The sequence below is a fragment of the Danio aesculapii genome, chromosome 16 (genome assembly GCF_903798145.1).
Source record: "Danio aesculapii chromosome 16, fDanAes4.1, whole genome shotgun sequence".
NCBI lineage: Eukaryota > Metazoa > Chordata > Actinopteri > Cypriniformes > Danionidae > Danio > Danio aesculapii.
Genome location: NC_079450.1, coordinates 25889698 through 25911681, shown reverse-complemented (window position 1 = coordinate 25911681; position 21984 = coordinate 25889698). Strand labels below are relative to the sequence as shown.

The following is a 21984-nucleotide window of genomic DNA, read 5'->3' as shown; positions in this document are numbered from 1 at the left end:
TTCTGACCTTTCTCAAATGCTCAAAAAGTTTCATTTCAGCAATGCACTGTACATGTCACAATATCACCAAGTCATATCACCAACAATTCTCTCCAGTGGCATAAGCAAGCCAGTTGAGGCCTGGTTGAGTTATGTTTCTACTGTGCTGTCATCATGTATAAAAGATGCTGTTTCACAGGTCTAATATACTGATGCAGATGTGAACTGCTACAGACAAAAACAAAAGTGTGTGAATGTGCTTGTCTATGTGTCTTTGAGTCCTATCATACATCCGGCGCAATAGGGCGCAAGACATGCATGGCACGATTTGTTGCTATTTTCAGAATAGCGCAACCCTAATTTTCGCATTTTGCACCACGTTGGTTAAATAGCAAATCCATTTGCACCACTTTATGGACTCATGGGTGTTCCGGTCTATAAAGGAGGTGTGTTAAGGCGCATTGTTCACGCATTGCTATTTTGAGGACATGAAATAGACCGCACCATTGATCAACTAAAAGCTAGTCTAAAGTCCAGCGCAGAGTGTACACATTGCTTAAGATAGAGAAATGCAAGGCAATACGCAAATATCTTTAAATATGAAAAAAATATAAGGATTAAAATGTTACAAAAATATTATTTTCTACATAAATATAAAAACCACTGCCTTATTCATGTCGGAGGGCTTTTTTCAGTGTATTCATGATAATTTTCATTTGTATGATGGCCGGCCGGGCAACTAATTATTATTTTTAGCAGTATTAGTTATTTTATGCATATTTATATTTGTTTTATGAAAAACGAGCTTATATTTGTCCACCTGTCTGGTTTTGGAGATGTATGCATCACCATATGGGGTGATAGGGGAGGCTCGTTCTTTATCCTCCCGCTGCAGATGGTCTGTTTGACTGTTTTCTTGCTAGTGAAGCATTCCGTTTTTCTGCTTGCAAAGTCCACCATGTAATTAGCAAATGCGCCATAGCGCGATGCAGCTGACTCTTAAAGGGAATGGGAGATGAGACTCTGATTGGTTTAATTTGCGTTATGCTCAAAACACACGTATAACTCCTTAAGAGAATAAGCATAACCCTGTTAGACCATGTGCCAGGGCGCAGAGCGTATTTTTCCATCCTTAAAATAGCAAAAGTGGATTCGGACATGCCTTTAATGCTTTTGCATCCTGCGCTTTAGACTTTGCGCCTAGATCGTTAAAATAGAGCCCTTAACCTGTATTTGAAAGCTTCCATCTAACAATACACTTTTTGGTTTGATTATCATGTAATCAGCCATCTGACAGTGGACATGCACGTGTTCAGAATGCAGTATGTCAGGAGTTTAAACTGACAAGAGCTCTCCACACTTACATGGGTATTTTTATAAGCAGTTTTTGTTTTTAAAATAAATCTTCGTCCACATGAAAAGGTAAAAATGCATGTTAGGGGAACTCAGAACTAAGAGGCAGCGATAATGACAATGCTAATAATGATAATTAGGCAATAATGATATTTGCTGTGTTCACACCAATTGAGGAATTCTGTATTTTTGCAAGTAAACTGTATACAAGTTAATGCAAACATGAGAACAGAGGTGTATTACTGTACTGTCCTGCATTGCTTTTGCCACAAACGTGCAAAATTTGCCTCATTCGTGTCTTCCATGTTTGGTGTAAAACCAGCCATGTTGGTCATTCAGAAAGGAGAAAACAGCATGCACATTAACATCATGAGGTGAAAACTCCGGATGTAGTGTCCACATGACTACACCTTGACCATTGCTGGACTTTCAGAAAATCTTCACAATGGCCAGAGTTTTCTCTGATACTACATTTTTGTGTGTAAAAAACTTGCAGATGCTTTGATTGTTGTTGTTGTTGAAGTAACTGAGGTACAAACTATGAAGGATCTTCCTTTTTCTGGAAAGGGGAGGGGAGAAGCAGCTAATTTGCATTTAATGAGAGACACATAAAACAGTGCATATTTGCATCTGCCCAAAGAAGAGTATTTACAGCATGAATGATCTGAATCTAGTCTTTAGTCTTTAACATACGTTCATCTGTGAAAACAACAACAAATGTAAAATATAATTAGCATTCAGGAATATAATTTATAATTATGTTGGGTTACAACTCTATCTGTAATGATTAATAATTAATATTACCGAGCACGCTTGCTCAAAGGTTAGCACTGTCGCCTTACAGCAAGAAGGTCGCTGGTTCGAGTCACGGCTGGGTCAGTTGGCATTTCTGTGTGGAGTTTGCATGTTGTCCCTGTGTTCGCGTGGGTTTCCTCCGGGTGCTAAGGTTTCCCCCACAATTCAAAGACATGCACTATAGGTGAATTGAATAAAAACTAAATTGGCCATAGTGTATGAGGTTGTGTGTAAATGAGTGTGTATCGGTGTTTCCCAGTACTGGGTTGAGGTTGGAATGGCGTCCGCTGGAATGGAACACATGCTGGAATAGTTGGCGGTTTATTCCGCTGTGGCGAACTCTGAAATAGAGACTAAGCTGAAGGAAAATGAATAGATAATATTACTAAAATGTTATCTGTCTATTTAAATCATAAAAGTGTTAATTAACTACAACAATTTAATTGATTATTTCATTCATATTTAATCTCATTTATTGTACATAAGAGGAATAAATGATATTTCTCTATGTTTGTTCAGTATATAAGCCTGAAGATTTTACCACATGCTTCTTACTAACCTTTCTATGCACAATAGTAATTCCAGAAGATATCCGGACTCTTTTTAACACCATTTGACACTCCAGGGTTTTCCTATACTGGAGGAAAAGACTCCTTATAGAGCTGTATGTATCCTGGGATTGTTCTGAAGACTGTGTGTGTGTCCTGTGTATATGCGCATGTGCTCATAAAGCTGGTGTTAGTCTCTGAAAGCCTCACCATGGGAGACTTGTCTGTCCCTTTCCTACAGCGTGCCTAAAGCCTCCTCATAAATAAAACCAGATGGCTTCAATATGTCTTGAAATGAAAGTAGAGCTATGCATTGGCCTTGCAACGTCACATCAACATTTCTGAAGGGCAGAGTTTGAATGTTTTTTAAGGCAGTTGACTGTTTTTCTCCTTACGGCAGGATGAAGACGGCGGAGATCTGTGTGGTCCTGTTTGTCTTGGGCTGTGTGTGTGAACTGTCATTGTCTTTGGACCCCCGAGATCCAAATGTCTGCAGTTTATGGGAAAGGTAGGACTCATCTCTGATCTAGAGTTCAGAATGACAGGGCCAATACAGTCGATCTGCTCCACTGCACGCTGGCAAACAAATTGCTATTGTAGATCATTGCTTGCAAGTCAAACAACACTGCAAAAAGAACACTCTTTGTCAATGTCTGCTTCTGGTTTCTTCAGAAAAGCTAAAGAATAAAAAAAGTTACCCAAATTGCACAATTCTTTAATAAACCAAGGTTTTTATAGAGGGAAAGTTTATCCACAAATAAAAAAATGTTGTTAATTTACTCCTTTATGGATTGTGAGATTGACAGGTGGATTGGTGCAGCGGCAGTAGTGATGCGGTCAATGTACCGGTCTGTTGTGGTAAAGAAGGAGTAAGATGAAAGGCAAAACTCTCGATGTACCGGTCAATCTACATTCCTACTCTCACCTATGGTCATGAGCTTTGGGTCATGACCGAAAGGACAAGATCTCGAATACAAGTGGCTAAAATGAGTTTCCTTCGCAGGGTGGCAGGGCGCACCCTTATAGATAGAGTGAAGAGCTCTGTCACCCGGGAGGAGCTCGGAGTAGAGCCGCTGCTTCTCCACATCGAGAGAAGTCAGCTGAGGTGGCTCAGTCATCTGTTTCAAATGCCCCCTGGACGCCTACCTAGGGAGGTGTTCCAGGCATGTCCCATTGGGAGGAGGCCTCGAGGAAGACCCAGGATATGTCTCTTGGCTGGCCTCGGAATGGGCTTTATTATGCGAGAACAACTGCCTAGATGCACATTATCCTTTAATTTTTTTTTTACGCATGCAGAACTAAAGACAAACTGTTTGGAGAATGGATAATTGGGAATTTCTAAAATATCAGTAATCTTTAATGGTATAAATCTGAATCAAATGTAAAATTAAGAGAAAGTCAGAAAGTCCATTTTTTTTAAGAAGGACTCATTTAGGGTTTAGGAGAAACAAAGAAAGCTCTTCCCAAGTAATCCTAACCACAGGCCGTAATTAGCTAATAAATCCTAAACTGTCATTCCAAAAACTCATTATAAATTCCTGAGGGAACCCATGGCTTCAAAAATGCCAATTCTCTTCTTGGTTCTAGCCCTAAAAACTGAACTGCTTTATGATTCCCTCGAGCAACAAAGTCTGTGGGGATACATTCAGCAATTACTGTGTTGTACCATTCGTCACGTTGAATGATACAAAATAACAAGTGACTGATATGAAGATAGCATGACTAAATCCTTGTTCCTTTCCAGTTTCACCACTTCAGTGAAGGAATCATACGCTCAGCCTTTCGACCAAATGTCTGAAGAGCCCTGCTCTGAACCTTGGAGCGCTAACAAATGCACCCGGCACAGGTGACATCCACAGACAAACACTCATGCACTCAAGCATTTACTCACAGTTACAGCAAGCTGACTTAGACTAAACGCAGCATGAACGCTTTCATCCTAGCATTGTGCAGAGGTTTTCAGTCTCCAGCTTAGGTCACTGGAGGGATTGTTTGGTTTGGCAGTGGAAGCTTAAAATTGCTTCGAATCCAAGTAATTGTGATGCTGGCGTACACACACGCTCTCTTTATTATAACACTGGCATGGAAACTCACTTTCCCCGGTTCCCAAAGGCCTTTTTAAGATTAATCTTAACTAAGGCGAACGGGAAGGGCACTGACTGTTTAATGCATTTCTAAATATTATACTTTTATGCATAAAAAGGTGCCAAAAGTTGATTCACTGCAACTACTGAATCAGAAGTATCGCAACTGCAGCTGATCTCTTATTAATAAAGTAATGACTATTGTGTGGTCTTGCATTTGGACGGTGCATCTTTCCATGTTTATAATGAAGGTTATTATTATTCTCTCCCCAGGATCACTTATAAAACGCTTTATAGGCAGGTGGTGAAAATGGACTATCGTAGGAGGTATCAGTGCTGTCCTGGCTTTTACGAGAGCAGGAATAAATGTGTCCGTGAGTAATAAATTGATGATTAACTTCAAACTTAATGGTTTGTTTTTTAATTTTTCATCTTTCAACTGTTTATTTATTCATTCCTGCCCTTTCTGTCTGTGTGTGTAGCACGTTGCACTAAGGAGTGTGTCCATGGCCGCTGTGTAGCACCTGATCGCTGCCAGTGTGAGATCGGCTGGCGTGGAGATGACTGTTCCAGCTGTGAGTTATGCATCAGACTTTTCCCTTTTCGTTCCTACATGCAAAACAAGCAAAAAGTGCAACAGTTTAAGGCACTATCAGTGCAAAAGCTGCTATTTCAGGAAGTATGCTGCTTCTTCAGTGCCTTTTAGATACATTGGTTATGCTAAATTGCTTTGCAACAAGCTATGCTAAAAAAAGATTAATGCAAGATGGTGAGAGTCTTTGCACCAGCGAGTGTTCTGGCTTGGTTTTTGAGTGTGTTCGCATCTGTTTGTGTTGCTGTGCGTATTTTTATTGGGCCCCATTTTCTCCCTTTTTTTTTTGCTCTTGTTTTCTTTTCCCCGTTCCCTCTCTTTCTCTCTATGCGTCTGATTTCTCGTTAACTCTGCTCCTTTCCTTTCTTTTAGTATGTGTATATGCATTATCAAACTGAACAGAAAAATAAAAGAGTTTGCACAGCAGTTTCTAGCACATCTTCTGTTTTTTTTAAGTAACATGTAAAAATAGGGCAGCACGGTGGTAGCATGATCACCTTACAGCAAGAAGGTCGCTGGTTCGAGCCTCGGCTGGGTCAGTTGGTATTTCTGTCTGGAGTTTGCATGTTCTCCACGTGTTCACGTGGGTTTCCTCTGGGTGCTCCGGTTTCCCCCACAAGTCCAAAGACATGTGGTATAGGTGAACTGGGAAGGCTAAATTGCCCATAGTGTACGTGTGTGAATGAGTTTGTATGGATGTTTCCCAGTGATGGGTTGCAGCTAGAAGGGCATCCGCTGCGTAAAAAAACATATGCTGGATAAGTTGGCGGTTCATTCCACTGTGGCAATTCCAGATTAATAAAGGGACTAAGCCGAAAAGAAAATGAATGAAAGAAAGATATTAATGTCAAAATATTGTGTTTGCCTGCATATATATATAAATGCACAATAAAATGAGGTGGAATGCACGAAACGATTGTCGTGAATGCATCTCAATTGTTAGCGGTTCATTCCACTGTGGCAATCCCAGATTAATAATGAAAATTAATGAATGTTAAAAATAAAGGTTCAAACTGTAATTTTGTTTATTGAGCAAATTGTAATTTGGCTTTCAGCCACAACACATCACTGGGAAACATCCACACACACTCATTCACACTCATACACTATGGACAGCCTACCGAATTCACCTGTACCGCATGTCTTTGGACTGTGGGGGAAACTGGAGCACGCAGAGGAAACCCAGGAGAACGCAGGAAGAACATGCAAACTCCACACAGAAATGCCAACTGACTCAGTCGAGGCTCAAACCACTGATCTTCTTGCTGTGAGGCAACAGCATGACCTACTGCGCCACTGCGTTGCCCCCCATTATTGTTAATTGTATAATTACTGTCTAATTATTTATTTAAAATGGGGGGGGACTATATATTTTTTACTATTTTATTTTATGCATTTTTGCTGTTTATTACTAGATTTTTCTGTAGTTTTTCTCTTGTGGCCATTATTTTTATTATTGTTACTGTCAATAATTACATTAGGCAGTGTATTTAGGGTTTGTTAATGTGGGTTTAAAAAAATCTATCTCTGTATAAACAATGACATCTGCACTTGGCATAAAAGTAAAGAGAAAAAAAAAAATAATAAAAGCTTTAATAAAGGTTTTGCAGTGATGGTGTAGAAAAACATGTTTGGTTGCTTTTTAGTGAACAGTTCTAAAAGAGAGTAAACTTTTATTTAGTCTGAAGAGCATGTTAATAATCCGAAGAAACGTTTTGTGGAATTAAAATGTTTCAAAGTTCTTAGTGGAACCACAGATGCAAGTATAAAGAACTTCAAGATTGTATACTATAAATTAAGTCCTGTTATTTTACTATTTTTTTGATTTTTGATTAGAGGTTGTCAAACTTTTCAGTCCGCGACCCCCAAAATAACACTGCCAGTGACCCGCGACCCCCACTCTTTTCAGAAGTTGTTATAATCATACAAACGTTGCACACAACAGCTCACACACACCAATAGGGCTATATAAACACAGTGGGTAGCACGATTGCCTCGCTGGTTCGAGCCCCGTCTGGGTCAGTTGGCATTTCTTTGTGGAGTTTGCATGTTCTCCCCGTGTTGGCGTGGGTTTCCTCTTGGTGGTCTGGTTTTCCCCACAGTCCAAAGACATGCGCCATAGGTGAATTGAATAAGCTAAATATTTGTCTTTCCCAGTGATGGGTTGCAGCTGCGTAAAACATATGCTGAATAAGTTGCTGGTTCATTCCGCTGGGGTGACCCCTGATTAACTAACTAGTTAATCAGAGACTAACTAGTTAACTAGGGACTAAGCTGAAAATAAAATGAATGAATGAATTTAAAATGAAACTTACCTAATGGGACTGGTGGGTGCAATGTTTAAGTTACATCAGGAGTCTTGTCTTGATTTAATTTTGGAGACCGCCACTCAGAGATCATCCTCCATGTTTAGTCGTAGCCTGTATTTACTTTAAATGTACATGAGTGCCAAAAAGGTGTCAGAAAGTTTAGGCTGGTTGCTGTAAAATCAATCGTCTGCAACTGACGCTATTGCTGTGTCATTAATCTAACGTAAAAACCCCAGGGGTTTCAAATTCAAAGACTGGTGGTTTTTTATTTGCATGTTGTATTTTTAATGTAGCTATTTTTCTCTTCAGTAAGTTATGGATAAACAATGGTCATTTCTAATAGTTTATTAAAATGTATTAAATGTTTGGAAATCACTACGACCCCCACTTTGGGAACCACTAATTTAGATGATGCTATTTTATTTATTGATATTTTAAATTAGCTTGCTTTTATTTTTAATTAGTAGTTTTTATAATTTAGTTTTTGTAATTTAGTTGTGGTTTTGCCACTTTCTTTTTGCTTTCATATTTAAATACGCTGTAAAATCCTGGTTGCCTTACATTTTTAAGTTGAATCAAATCAACTTTATGAGCACAATGAACTCATTCAACATGATTAACTTAGTTTAATAAATTACAATGACCTAAAAACATATGCCGTCAGGACTAATTAATCATATCATTTTTTTACAGTGTAGTAATTCATATTCATATTTTAAGTAGTAATTTTAGTACTTTAGTTCTTGGCACAGCATTTTCAATACAATTTTTCAACTTTGAATTAGCTTACATTTTTATTAATATTTTTTATTTATTAAAAAAAAAACTTTTTCTGAGCTATAACTTTTACTGTTAACACTGACTGTCCAAAATATGACGGCCCATGTGTTCACCAGTGACGCCATTAGGTGTTTATTGTAGCACATTATCTTGTAGCCTGTAATACTGATATGATTTGAAAAGCTGTGGTTTCAGATGAGTACAACACTTTACAGGCTCCAGAGTGGAGTTTACATAAACGCAATGGAAACTCAAGGCTTTGGCTCTGGGCTGAAGACCTTTCTCTCTAATTTTGCTCCTGCTTTTTGTTTGGTTGGACTGTGAAACCCCATTATTAGCTCGCATTGGCAGTAGGAGGATCAACACTTCCTGAATGCCTGTGTGTTGCGAGGTTTGTGGGAAATTAGAGAGGTTTGAGGTTTTAAATACACATTTCTCTTACTCCGTCCTGAGAGACCAAAAGGCCAAACTCAATCAAACTCCTATACATCCTGGCTGTTTAAGTCGAAAAGCTGCAGTTTATGTCATTTTGGAGATTTTCGTTTTTCAAAATATACACTACCGGTCAAAAGTTTGGGGTCAGTTTTTTTTTCATTTATATATATATATATATATATATATATATATATATATATATATATATATAATTATTCCGTTCATCAAGGCGGCATTTATTAGATGTAAAAAAAGTTTTTTAATATATTTATTACATTTTTAAATAACTGCTTTCTTATTGTGTGTAGTTTCAAATCAAGTTAATAAGATTAATAATAATAATAATAATAATATAGTACTACTACTACTAATAATAATATAGTATTAATAATAATAATAATAATATAGTATTAACAATAATAATAATAATAATATAGTATTAATAATAATAATAATAATATAGTATTAATAATAATAATAATAATAATGATAGTAATATAGTATTAATAATAATAATAATAATATAGTATTAATAATAATAATAATAATAATAATAATAATAATAATAATAATAGTAATATAGTATTAATAATAATAATAATAATAATAATATAGTATTAATAATAATAATAATAATAATAATAATAATAATAATTAATATTAGAGTGATTTCTGAAGGATCATGTGACTCTGAAGACGGGCGTAATGAAGCTTAAAATTCACCATTAAAATCACTAGAATAAATTCTTTTCAATTAAATGATTAACCATATTTGAACAGTTATTTTATAGTGCAATAACATTGTTTTGATTAAATAAATGCAGCCTTGGTGAGCAGGATAAGCTTATTTTAAAACATTTAAAAATTCTACTGACCCCAAACTTTTGACCGGTAGTGTATTTTTAAATGTTTCGCTAAAACACGGTTTATCAATTTGTGTCTAGATTTTATGATAAGGAATTTTGTGCATGTATTGTTTATTCTCAGTTCATGCTACATTAAAGAAACCTTAATGCAAAGTGTAATCACAAAACTTTATAGTTTTAATCATATTTATATTTTCGTAAAAATATTTTAAGATGGATATGTCGATATATATTGTGGTCGATAACATATCTTTGATTTTAAAAAAAAAGGAAAAACTTAATTTTGGGGGTCTGTTTTCAGTATTTTCTGAATTATGGTTTAAAAAACATGAAGAGATACTCCCTAAATCCCTTCTGTAAAAGCATTTAATACTTAATTTTTTTTAACAGGAACCTAATATACAGATCCTTGTGCTAGAAATGTATGCAAATTAGTGAATAATTAAACAATGAGACATTTGCATGCAAACAAAATATTTTTGAAAACCTGTAGTATACATTTTTTTGCCATTCTTAATGTAATCAATTAACTAGAGAAGTGTGGTGAAAAATATTTATAAATTTTTTAATTAATTCATTCATTTTCTTTTCGGCTTAGTTCCTTTATTAATCTAGAGTCGCCACAGCAGAATTCACACACATACACTATGGCCAATTTAGCCTACCCAATTCAACAACACGGGGAGAACATGCAAACTCCACACAGAAACGCCAACTGACCTAGCCGGGATATGAACCAGCGACCTTCTTGCTGTGAGGTGAACATGCTACCCACTGCACCACCGTGGAGCCTTATTTATTTTTTTACTTGATTAACCCATAGTACTGTAAAATGTGTTTTTTTACTTTACTTAAAAAAGTGATTAAACCTGTTTTGTTAAAAGTGTTAAAAGTTTTGTTTTCTTTAAAAAAGTGAGTACACTCATTGTAACTTGGAACGGTTAAGTTAATCTAACTTAATTGTTATAATTAAGCAACATAGTTCTTTTACTTTAAAAAATTAAGACAATGGGTTTACTCACTTTAAGTAAAGTCAAAGAATTGTTTTAAAACCAACATCATCCCTTTTTACCAGATTAACGTAAACTGTAAAAAAATGGCAGAATCCACACAGTTCGTATTGGGACAACAGGAACAAATTAAGTTCTTTTTTTCTAATTAACTTATAATTTTTTTTCTGATTTAAATTGATTGAACACAAAACAATTAAATTGTTGCAAAATAACATTAGGAAGTGTGTTGTTTCAGCTCATTTTAAACAAGTAGTTTGAACAGGCAGCAAACACCCTTTTTTTTACTTAAAGATTTGCTATATTGAGTAGATACAGACAATTCTGCCTTAATTGACTTGATTAATAGTTAAAGAAAGGAACTAAATTAGCTCAGGACATAGTCTAACCCAGCACAATATGAACTACAGCACTGTAAAAAGCGATTAGTTGCGATTAGCTTCATTTAAAAAGTGAGTAAAGTTAAAAGAATTATTCAAATTACGTCAACTTAACAGTTGCAAGTTACAATGGGTCTACTTACTTTTTAAAGTAAAGTCAACTTTTAAGGCAATGGGCTTACTTTAAGTTACTTATCACTTTTTACAGGATTTTTAATTTACCTAAAGGTAAGTAAACGTATTGCCTTAAAAGCGACAAGTTGACTTTACTTTAAAAAAGTCAGTAAACCCATTGTAACTTGGAAGTGTTATGTTGATCTAACTTAATTTTTATAATTATGCATATACAGTAGTTTGTTTACTTGTAAGGCATGTTTTAAATGTATGGAAATGGTTTTACATATTTTTTTAAGTACAGTCAACTAATCATTTTAAAAGTAACAGGTTTACTCTTATTTTAAATATAGTCGACTAATCATTTTTACAGTGTAAAGTTTAAATGTTAGGCAAAATGCTTTTGAAGCAAAAAGAGGTTTCACGTTTTTGCATTAGAAAGGCTAACTATTTAAGTAGGGGCTTCTGGGAAAGTGGCCTTCAAAACCAGACCTTTAACCCAGCAATAGCTTTCCTCTAAGGGACTAGAAAGGAATTTTCCCACATCTCCATATCATCTTGAAACGTGCTGTTTGATAAAGCTGCTTCTTTTTTCGACTTTCATCTTCATACAATACAAACATGGGACTCAAAGAGAGTAAATCCGATCATATTCATTGTTTATAATACTCAGTTAAGTTTATTCTGAGGACTTTTTGGAAGTAGAAGTGTAGTTCAATTAAGCACTGTGATCAAGGAAACCTCTTTAAGGATGAAATTAATCACGTTGTGAGGCTTCCTCGTGTTTTTCGAAAGTGCTGTGTGTTTGCTTTGAGAGCTGCTTGTCTGTCAGCTCAGTATTTGAATAGAAACAGCTGGAGCTTCAGTTCCTCAAGCCTGACACATGTGGACGTGGAGTGGAGGAATCACTCATGTCTCCTGATGTCAGAGGATCACACCTGAGGACTCTAAATCTCTGCCCTGACAATCTCTGCAGAATATAGTAAAAATGAAAGTGTGAAGTAAAGTTTGGGTAAAACTGATCACACAACAAACTAAATATTTCTCTGAAAAATCTTTAATTTATCTTAAATTAAAAAATAAATTAATTTTACTTGCATAAACTTCCCTATTCAGATGAAAAAAGTAAATAAAAATGTGTGCAAAAAAAAACAGTCAAAGTTTTCTGACACTGACATAAACTCAATATAATTCAACTAGAATGATTTATAACCAGTGCTAAATTTGAGCCGGATCCTGTTCCAGAAAATGTCAAAAATTTGTGTTTTGAATTCTGGTATTTATTTTAATGAATCCGGCATTAACTTGTGTGCGGTGAATACCTGTGTGTGTGTGTGTGAGAGAGAGAAAGTGAGAGAGAGAGCGGTGAATACCTGTGTGTGTATGTGAGAGAGAGAAAGTGAGAGAGAGAGAGAGAGAGAGAGAGAGAGAGAGAGAGAGAGAGAGAGAGAGAGAGAGAGAGAGAGAGAGAGAGAGAGAGAGAGAGAGAGAGAGAGAGAGAGAGAGAGAGAGAGAGAGAGAGAGAGAGAGAGAGAGAGAGAGAGAGAGAATGTAAATGAATGCAAGCGAAGGCTGTGTGAATTGTGTATGCGCACACAACAGTACACACACGACAGTAGTCACCATGCGCAACTTAAAGCAAAAGTCATGTTTAACTATTGACCCTCAACAATATTTTCAGCCAATCGGCTTTCTAATGTTACCATTCACTCTCATTGGTTAGTGATTGTTTCGCGCGCAGTGAGCAGCGAAAATAAATAATGGCATAGTGGCCAACCTAAATAATATTTGTATTTTCAAAATGGCAAAGAGGCAGTCACGCATATTTTCATTTATTAAAACCACAAGTAAAACTGATAATGAGCCTGATCAAAAGAGATCTTGAGAAGATGAAACTGCACCTATGGATCAGCATAGTGGGAAACAGAAGCAAAGCGATCTCAAATCACTCAGAAAACTTGACAGAAGGTAACTGTGGGCTCTTCTTGAAGATTAGACACAGTGAGTTAATTATTTGTTTTCACATGGCACATAATAGAGAGGTGAACTGTTTGGGATTGTTCAGATGATTTATGTTTGTAGCTACATGTTTTTATTATCCATGACTGACCTATAATAATTAAAGACTGTTCAGAAACGTGATGCTCCTTTTTTGCGAGGTTTAATGACGTCATGTTCCGGGAAAACTGAAATTGTTTGGTGGACGTCTGTCATGGTAACTTTTATTTTCTGGTTTTGTTCCGGGAATTATTCATATACAAATTAAGCACTGTTCATAACTCAATCCAAAAATGAATTGAAATTAACAAACAAACAAAAATTTTTATTTGTTTTTAAGGACCATTGTTTACTGGATAAATACTCTACTTTTTTAGTTAAAAAGTTAAGATTGTATTATTTTTTTGATCAAATAAATGCAGCCTTGGAAATCTTAATAAATGCAGCCTCTGAAATCTTAATAAATGCAGCCTCTGAAATCTTAAGTGACATCTTTGTTTAAAAATGAATAATAAAATTCTACATTATAACAACTTAAATTCTGGGATGTATCATAAAAACAAATCTTAGATTCTCACTGATGAATGATCTCCAAGTTCTAGAGAAGATTTTTTAGTAATGAGCTCATTTGGTAATGATTCTCTGCTTGAGTGTGCGTGTGTATGTCTTTCTGTGATGGATTCCTCCTCTTAACCCGTAAAGGGTACGTGTCATCAGTTTAGTTTGTGTCATGACCGAAACTCAATCCCTGTGTGAGCGCTGGCCTGATCTCTCTCTGAGGTCCAGCCAAACTCCATCTGTAAAGTTTCCCATTTGAAACTCATTCCTTCTGCTGAGCTGCGTACAAATTCTTCGGTCAATCACGTTATTGATTTGCTATGGTCTAAATGCCAGGGAAACTGAACTATTTAGAAGCCCTTTAGCTCCGATTTCCACAAATGACCAAACAGTCAAACCAGCTTCATAATTGAAAAAGTCTCTAGAAAACATATCTGAACAGAGGTTATGATATATATGGGGGATAAAGCTGAAGTTGTGTTTGTTGTGTTTTAGCGTGTGATGGTCAGCATTGGGGTCCAGGCTGCCGGCGTCTCTGCGAGTGCCAGAATGGAGGAGAATGTGACGTTCTCACAGGGAACTGTCAGTGTCCAGCCGGATACACTGGTCAACACTGCCAGGTACGCTCTCGATAAGTCATTACATAAATTATTAGGTTGGATGTGGACAGGTTTATATATATATATATATATATATATATATATATATATATATATATATATATATATATATATATATATATATATATATATATATATATAATATGTATATATATGTATATGTATATATGTATGTATATGTATATATATATATATATATATATATATATATATATATATATATATATATATATATATATATATATATATATATATATATATATATGTATATGTATATATGTATGTATTGTACCCTTAAAGGTACAAATGTGTAGCTTTTGAAAAGTTACCACCCCAATGACAGATTTTGTACCTTTATTACTGAGTGTGTTGGGGGATTAGCAAATCACAAATGAGATTTATTCATAATCATACGAATTAGCCACTAAATAAAAATTTACAAATAACTGAGCTTGTGTTGGATTATATATGTTAAAACACTCTAATCATTTGAATTGCTCATGTTTTCTTGATGTCAGGACCCCTGTCCAGTGAAGTGGTTTGGTAAAGGCTGTCGGCAGGAGTGTCAGTGTGGAACTGGAGGAAACTGCAATCAGACCACTGGAGAGTGTGTGTGCAAACAGGGCTTTACTGGAACTCTGTGAGTACAGTAATGCTGTGGTTTAAACAATTTGAAATGCTGAATTCACTCGTGCCACAGAAGCCTGTGTAACTGCCTCACATTACCATAATTGTAAACTATTTTGCTGACACTATAACTATTAGTAGAAGGTGTTGTGTAATTCATCTGCACGTATTAAAGCACTGCATCATGTACAGTTAATCTTTCCCTCTTTTTACCTGCACTGAGTTTGAAAATGCGTTCTTAGTATCTTAGCATTATCTTTAGTGTTATTTATATTTATATTACTATTTTTAATTTTATTTTTCATTTATTATTATTATTAATTTGGGGAGTTTTACATGGCTATATAAGTTAATATTTTCTTAAATTAAATTACGATAATATGACCTTTTGTTCAAAGATATTCACATGGCATTTGTTACCAAGTTACCAAGAAAGTGTTCAGAATCTGAAAAAATTCTATAATACTGTGTAATTAAATGAATTATTAAAGAAATGACAATCATATTCTTTATGTAAAAAATGCTAATATGAATAATTATTAACAAACATTTATTATTAAATAACACAGAAACCTGCATTTTATTATTTGCATTTTTACCATTATTTATGTACAATTAAAATAGACTTGCTTTGTATTTCTGGGTCATGACACATTTGTTTGCTTTTTTGGTTTCCAAAATGTTTCCTTTTTATTATTAACTTTTTACAATCCTAAAATTGTACATGGAGTAATGTCTGTGTGTGTTTCAGCTGTGAGGAGTCATGTCCGAGGCCAAAACGCTGTGCTGCACGCTGCCCGTGTCAGAACGGAGGAATCTGCCAGGGCAATGGGGTGTGTTTGTGTCCACCCGGTTGGATGGTGAGAAAGCTATATTATGGTTGCGTGTTTTTTTTTTTAAAAAGGTTTTTTTAGGGTTTTCATATCACTATGTTAGTCTTAAAGCTAAATTATTGTATATCAAAATAGTGACAAAATATCTGAATTTAGACGATAAGCACCATTGCAGTTTCTTACCCCTATTAGTAAGAATCAACGATTTGTTTTGACATTACCAACCATTTCACCTCTCATCAGATCTTCTGACCAATCAAATGCTTTCTAGTTTTCTTTGAAGTGCCCAGCCCCTTATAAGACATGGCTGACGTTGGTCACATATTCCCATGTGACTTAAAAAGGCTTAGCCTAAAAACTCCTGCATATCTTGTTGTATGTACAGACTTGTTGTATGCATCAGTGACTGGCAGAGCTGTAATTAAAACAAAATGCCATTGGCTTTTTTTTTAAAAAAAGAAGAGCTACACGATATGCCCCAACCCTGTCTTCCTGTTTGAGTTGAAATTACACCACATATCAAACAAAGCTGTGTATTTTAGGGTACTTCAGGAGATCTTGAGTTTTTCATTGTGTGTTTCAGGGTGCAGTGTGTACTGAACGGTGTCCACCAGGCCGTTTTGGTATAAACTGCTCTAAAGATTGTTTGTGCCATAACGGAGGTCACTGTGATCAAGAAAAGGGCCAGTGTCAGTGTGATGCAGGCTACACCGGAGAAAGGTTTGTGGAGGTTTCACTTTAAAATATGGCTGACGATAAATATATGTTAACATAAAGTATAATATAAAATATTATATAAGTTTATAAAAGATTATAGTTTAAAGTTCAGGGTTGAAAGGTTTGAGGCCCAATAGTATCAGACATTCAATAAGAAAAATAAGAAACAGAACTTGAATGTGCTACAGGAGACCTTGAAAACTGCGAACGTTAGCCTGATAGCAGTGAAAGCCTAAATCCCACCCTGCAAATCAACATACAAAGCTGCAATACATCATGAATCATTCACTAAGGAGAAAACTTTATAATGCAGTTAGCAATTACAATAGCAAACTTAAAAAAGGTAGCTTGACGATATTTGTCTGCCAATCTATGTATGAACCATGTATGAACCATGAGCCAATAATGTAATCTTTTCTGCATGAGCACGTTGCACAGAGGTATGCAATTACATATGTTGACAGGCAGGTAGGACACGTTCCGACCAAACATTTTGATTGGAGGAACATTTCTTGGTCCTACATCTTCTGCAGAACAACAAAATACATATAAACACATTTAGACCACTTCATTTAATGAATGCCTTTGAATTGATTGATGTTGGCCTTAAGGTCATTTAACCCTTGGTTTTTAGCTCTTGAAAATCAGGATAAAACCTGAAATTTACAGTAAAGCCACAAAATTTATGTTTGTGTGTACTGTGCAGGTGTAATGAGGAGTGTCCGGTGGGCACATACGGTGAGGACTGTAAAGGTGTTTGTGACTGTGCGAACGGAGCCCGCTGTTATAACATCCACGGCGGCTGTCTGTGTGAGCCGGGGTTCAAAGGTCCCCGCTGTGACCAGCGGATGTGTCCTAAAGGGGCCTTTGGCATGCACTGCCAACACCGCTGCCTCTGCAACTCACTAAACACCCTCAGGTGAGAGCTGTGTGATCATCACTAACTTTATCACAGTGTGTAAGCTACCGCTTCTAGAAAAACACATACTGTTGAAGTCAGAATTATTAGCCCCCCTGAATTATTAGGCCCCCTGTTTAATTTTTTTCCCAATTTCTGTTTAACGAAGACGAGATTTTTTCAACACATTTCTAAATATAATAGTTATAATAACTCATAATAGTTATAATTTCTAATAACAGATTTATTTGATCTTGGATATGATGACAGTAAATAAAATTTCACTAGATATTTTTCAAGACACTTCTATACAGCTTAAAGTGACATTTAAAGGCTTAACTAGGTTAATTAGGTTAACTAGGCAGGTTAGGGTAAATAGGCAGGTTATTGTATAATGATGGTTTGTTCTGTAGACCATCGGAAAAAAAAATAGCTTAAAGGGGCTAATCATTTTGTCCTTAAAAAGGCTTTTAAAACATTAAAAACTGCTTTTATTCTAGCCGAAATAAAACTAATAAGACTTTCTCCAGAAGAAAAAATATTATCACACATACTGTGAAAATTTCTTTGCTCTGTTAAACATAATTTGGGAAATATTTAAAAATAAATAATAATAATAATAATCAAAGGGGGCTAATAATTCAACTTCAACTAACTTCAACTGTACATCTTTTTTATATTTCACTACTCTTTACATACTATACTAATTTTATATAATAGTGATAAAATAATGATAACTATGATAAGAATTTTTAAATAGAATATTTTTTTTCAGTTTGTTTTCCTTCATTTTAGTATGTGAATGTTGATATTACAAGAATAATTTTAGTTATTTTAGTGCTTCAATTTAGGTTGGCTGTTAACCAAGGCAAGGTTCATCATTTTGTTAAGTTTGAGTAATGCTAACAGTCATGATAGAACAAAGACTTACTATTAGGGGTGTACATTACTGAGAAATAAAAAATAGCTTTATGTTTTGGGATTTTTTTTTTATTATGCTAACTGAAATAAACGTGACCCTGTAATAAATGTCATAAATGTGACGGTTTAGAAATCGAGATTTATGAATTATCTGAAAGCTGAACAAATAATATTTCCATTGATGGATGATATTTGGCTGAGATACAATTTGAAAATCTGAAATCTGAGGGTTCAAAAAAAAATAAAATAAATCGAAATACTGAGAAAATAGCGGTTAAAGTTTTCCAAATTAAGATGTTATCAATGCATATTGCTAACAAACATTGAGTTTTGTTATTGTTAGGGCTGAACAATATTGGAAAAATTTGACATTGCGATATTCTATTTTTTTGCAATATATATTGCGAAATACTGTATTTATACAATTGATTAAATAGCGCTATCTGGAAAGAATTTATAGTCACACTTCATTTTAAGGTTCACTTCTTGCTATTAGCAATACATTAACTATGTTGCTTCAATAAGCTCCTAATTTGCTCTTTATTAATAATTATTAAGGTAGTTTATGTATTAGGTACTGTATGTTGTAGAACAAGATCATGCAGAATATGAAGTATGAAGTACTAATATGCAGCCAATATTTCAATATCATGTATGCTAATAAGCAACAAGTTAATAGTGATTAATAGTGAGAATTGGTCTCTAAAGTGTTATCAAATGTATTAATTTTGATTGATTGAGATGATTCTGTAGTGAAGTGAATCATGCATAAAATGCAGGGGCATTTTAAAAGTGGGGGGACGGCTGTATGAGATCATATGTGCATATAATTATTAATCACATGTTTATTAATGGTCTGTCTCTAAAAGTGAGGGGACGGACCCCCCCACCAACCCCCCGGTTGCTACGCCCCTGATAAAATGTAATATACAAATTACAAGCATAGATCAATACAATAAAAGATAAAAGTGAAGCAAGCAGTGCATATTGTGTGGTTTTGTAAATATAAAAATTACACTGCAAAGTCTTTATTATATAAATAATTCAATACAATTATTTTTTATTACACTTCCAACTGGTAAAATATGTATGCAATGTGACTTCCGGATGCACGTATTGTGATATTGATGCTGAAATAATATATTGTGCAGCCCTAGTTATGTTTGGAACTGTAATAATTATCTTTACTTAATGTCCAAATGGTTTTTGGCATAAAAAAGAAAAATATATAATTTCGGTTTATGCAGTGCATTTTTGGTTAATGCCAAAAACACACCTGTCCAAAATAACACTGGTTTTGAGGATCACAAATATATCAGCAATAATTCCAGGGTCACAAATATGTCACAAAAACTAACAGTAGGTGCTGACACATGACTCACTGAATCAATTCTGTCTCTGTATATGTTGCTCCAGCTGTCACCCTCTGAAGGGCGAGTGCACCTGTCAGCCGGGCTGGGCTGGTCTGTACTGTAATGAAACCTGTGCTCAGGGTTATTATGGTAATGGCTGCCTGGAGCCCTGCCTGTGTGTGAATGGAGGAGTGTGTGACTCGGTGACCGGCCAGTGTCACTGTCCACCCGGATACACGGTGAGGCTCAAGTAAAACATCTTCTGCAAGAACTCACAATAATATTAACTAATGACACCTCAGATGTTTAATGTTTTGATTTGTTTGTGTGTAGGGACTGCACTGTGAGAAGCTGTGTGAGGATGGTTTCTATGGAAAGGGCTGCTTGTCTGCTTGTAAATGTGTGAACTCTATAGTCTGTTCTCCTATCGATGGAACGTGTCTCTGTAAGGAAGGTGAGTCAAGAGCTAAAATAATGAACAAACTGCTTGTTGGGTGAATTAAACGCTCAATGCTTTATGTGTGTTTGTTCAGGATGGAGAGGACCTGACTGTTCAATCGCATGTTCAGAGGGCACATGGGGTCCTGGCTGTAACCGAACTTGCAAGTGTACAAACGGAGCGTCCTGCGACCCTGCTGATGGGTCGTGCAAGTGCACCGCAGGGTGGAGAGGAGCGTCCTGTGACGAGCCCTGTCTGGTAAATAAATGCCTTATTATTATCCAGCGCACATGTATTTAATTTACAACTACCAGTTCAGAATTTTCACGAGATTCAGCTCAAGTCACACTTTCCCTCCCATGACCTGAATTCGACATCTGAGTTGTTGTTGTTTCAGCATATCTGTCTTCTAAATCAACTGCAATCATTTTAACACCATCAGCAGAAGTTATTAACCCGATGGCAAATGCATTATACACTTCTGCTTCGAGAATATGCTGCATGGCCATCATTCAGATTAAAGTAGTAATTATGTTGGAGCTCAGAGTTACTTGATCATCCTGAATCAGTATTTCCATTCCGGTTTATACAGATCGGGACTTTTGGACCAAGCTGTCAAAACCAATGTGACTGTGTGCATGATGAAGGATGTGAGAGTGTTACAGGACGGTGTCTGTGTTTACCAGGCTGGACAGGTAAGACTTCGTTTATAATTAAAAGGCCTACAGTAGTCAGCATTTAAAGTGGATCATCTCATTCCATTAACATTGTCCTAAAACTATTAAACAACACCCATTGTTGTCCTTTATTTACTTTGAATGTTGACTACTGTATAGTATACACTGTAAGGCTTAACAGACCAGTTATGCTGTGCTTTTTTATTCATTTGACTTCCATTCATATGTCTGTGAATGTGGGAGACTGGAAATATGAGCTCCTGCAAAGATGTTTCACATTTTGTTGCATTCCAAAGTCCAAGTTTGGTGAACTCTGGGATGGAAATTCTTATCACACAAAGGTGTTTTGTACTATTTTTATGTATAATGTACAATTTCACGACTGATAAATTACAGTTTGACTTCATAGTTGAATTAAAAACAAACACAACTGAGTTCTCATTTGTGTCTTTTTGCATTCAAAGAGAAAAGTAATATATAAATTATGTTAAAAAAATACCCATCTTGATGAATATCCTCAAAAACAGTCAGTTATGCATTAAGTGAATGTAAACTTTTAAGAAAGAAAACGTGCATTTGTACATTGGATCTGGATTGGATCTCAAAGTGAGAGTCTTAAAAAACTGCCTGATGTCTGTTTTGCCTATAGACTGTAAAAGATATGGACGTAGTATGCATGACGTCACCCAAATGTTTCCAAAGAGCGCAAATGAAGCTACAAGTAGCTACAAGTTTTTCTACAGGAGGAAAAGCAAACTACTTCACTGTCTCTTCCCTCCACCAATGGCTGGTGTATGGTGAGCGCACTGGCGCCGTTGTCCTGTGGCTGCCGTCGCATCATCCAAGTGGATGCTGCACACTGGTGGTGGTGTGGAGAGACCCCCCTCATGATTGTGAAGTGCTTTGGGTGTATGGCCATACACAATAAATGCGCTATATAAATACACATTACATTACATAAACACTTCAAATATAGCCTGTGTTAGTAAATGCAAGGCTATTCATGAAATCCAGGGATAACACTGTATGACAACATTTCAGATGACCGTGTTTTCGTCCGATTAAAAACCACAAATCCACAAAAAATAAATAGATGCAT

At 35.7% G+C, this 21984-nt stretch overlaps 1 protein-coding gene across 1 annotated transcript in view; it reads left to right on the top strand.

Moving 5' to 3' along the window:
* Nucleotides 1-3054: 3054 nt before the first annotated feature.
* pear1 (platelet endothelial aggregation receptor 1) overlaps nt 3055-21984 on the top strand; it is a 35405-nt gene continuing 16475 nt past the window's right edge. The window contains exons 1-13 of the mRNA XM_056475385.1: nt 3055-3183; nt 4420-4521; nt 5033-5133; nt 5242-5334; nt 14297-14421; nt 14940-15061; nt 15800-15908; nt 16465-16601; nt 17305-17517; nt 19834-20008; nt 20103-20223; nt 20303-20466; nt 20801-20903. Of these exons, the coding sequence (XP_056331360.1) occupies nt 3077-3183; nt 4420-4521; nt 5033-5133; nt 5242-5334; nt 14297-14421; nt 14940-15061; nt 15800-15908; nt 16465-16601; nt 17305-17517; nt 19834-20008; nt 20103-20223; nt 20303-20466; nt 20801-20903 (1672 nt within the window). The 5' untranslated portion in view covers nt 3055-3076. The remainder of the gene's footprint in view (nt 3184-4419; nt 4522-5032; nt 5134-5241; nt 5335-14296; nt 14422-14939; nt 15062-15799; nt 15909-16464; nt 16602-17304; nt 17518-19833; nt 20009-20102; nt 20224-20302; nt 20467-20800; nt 20904-21984) is intronic.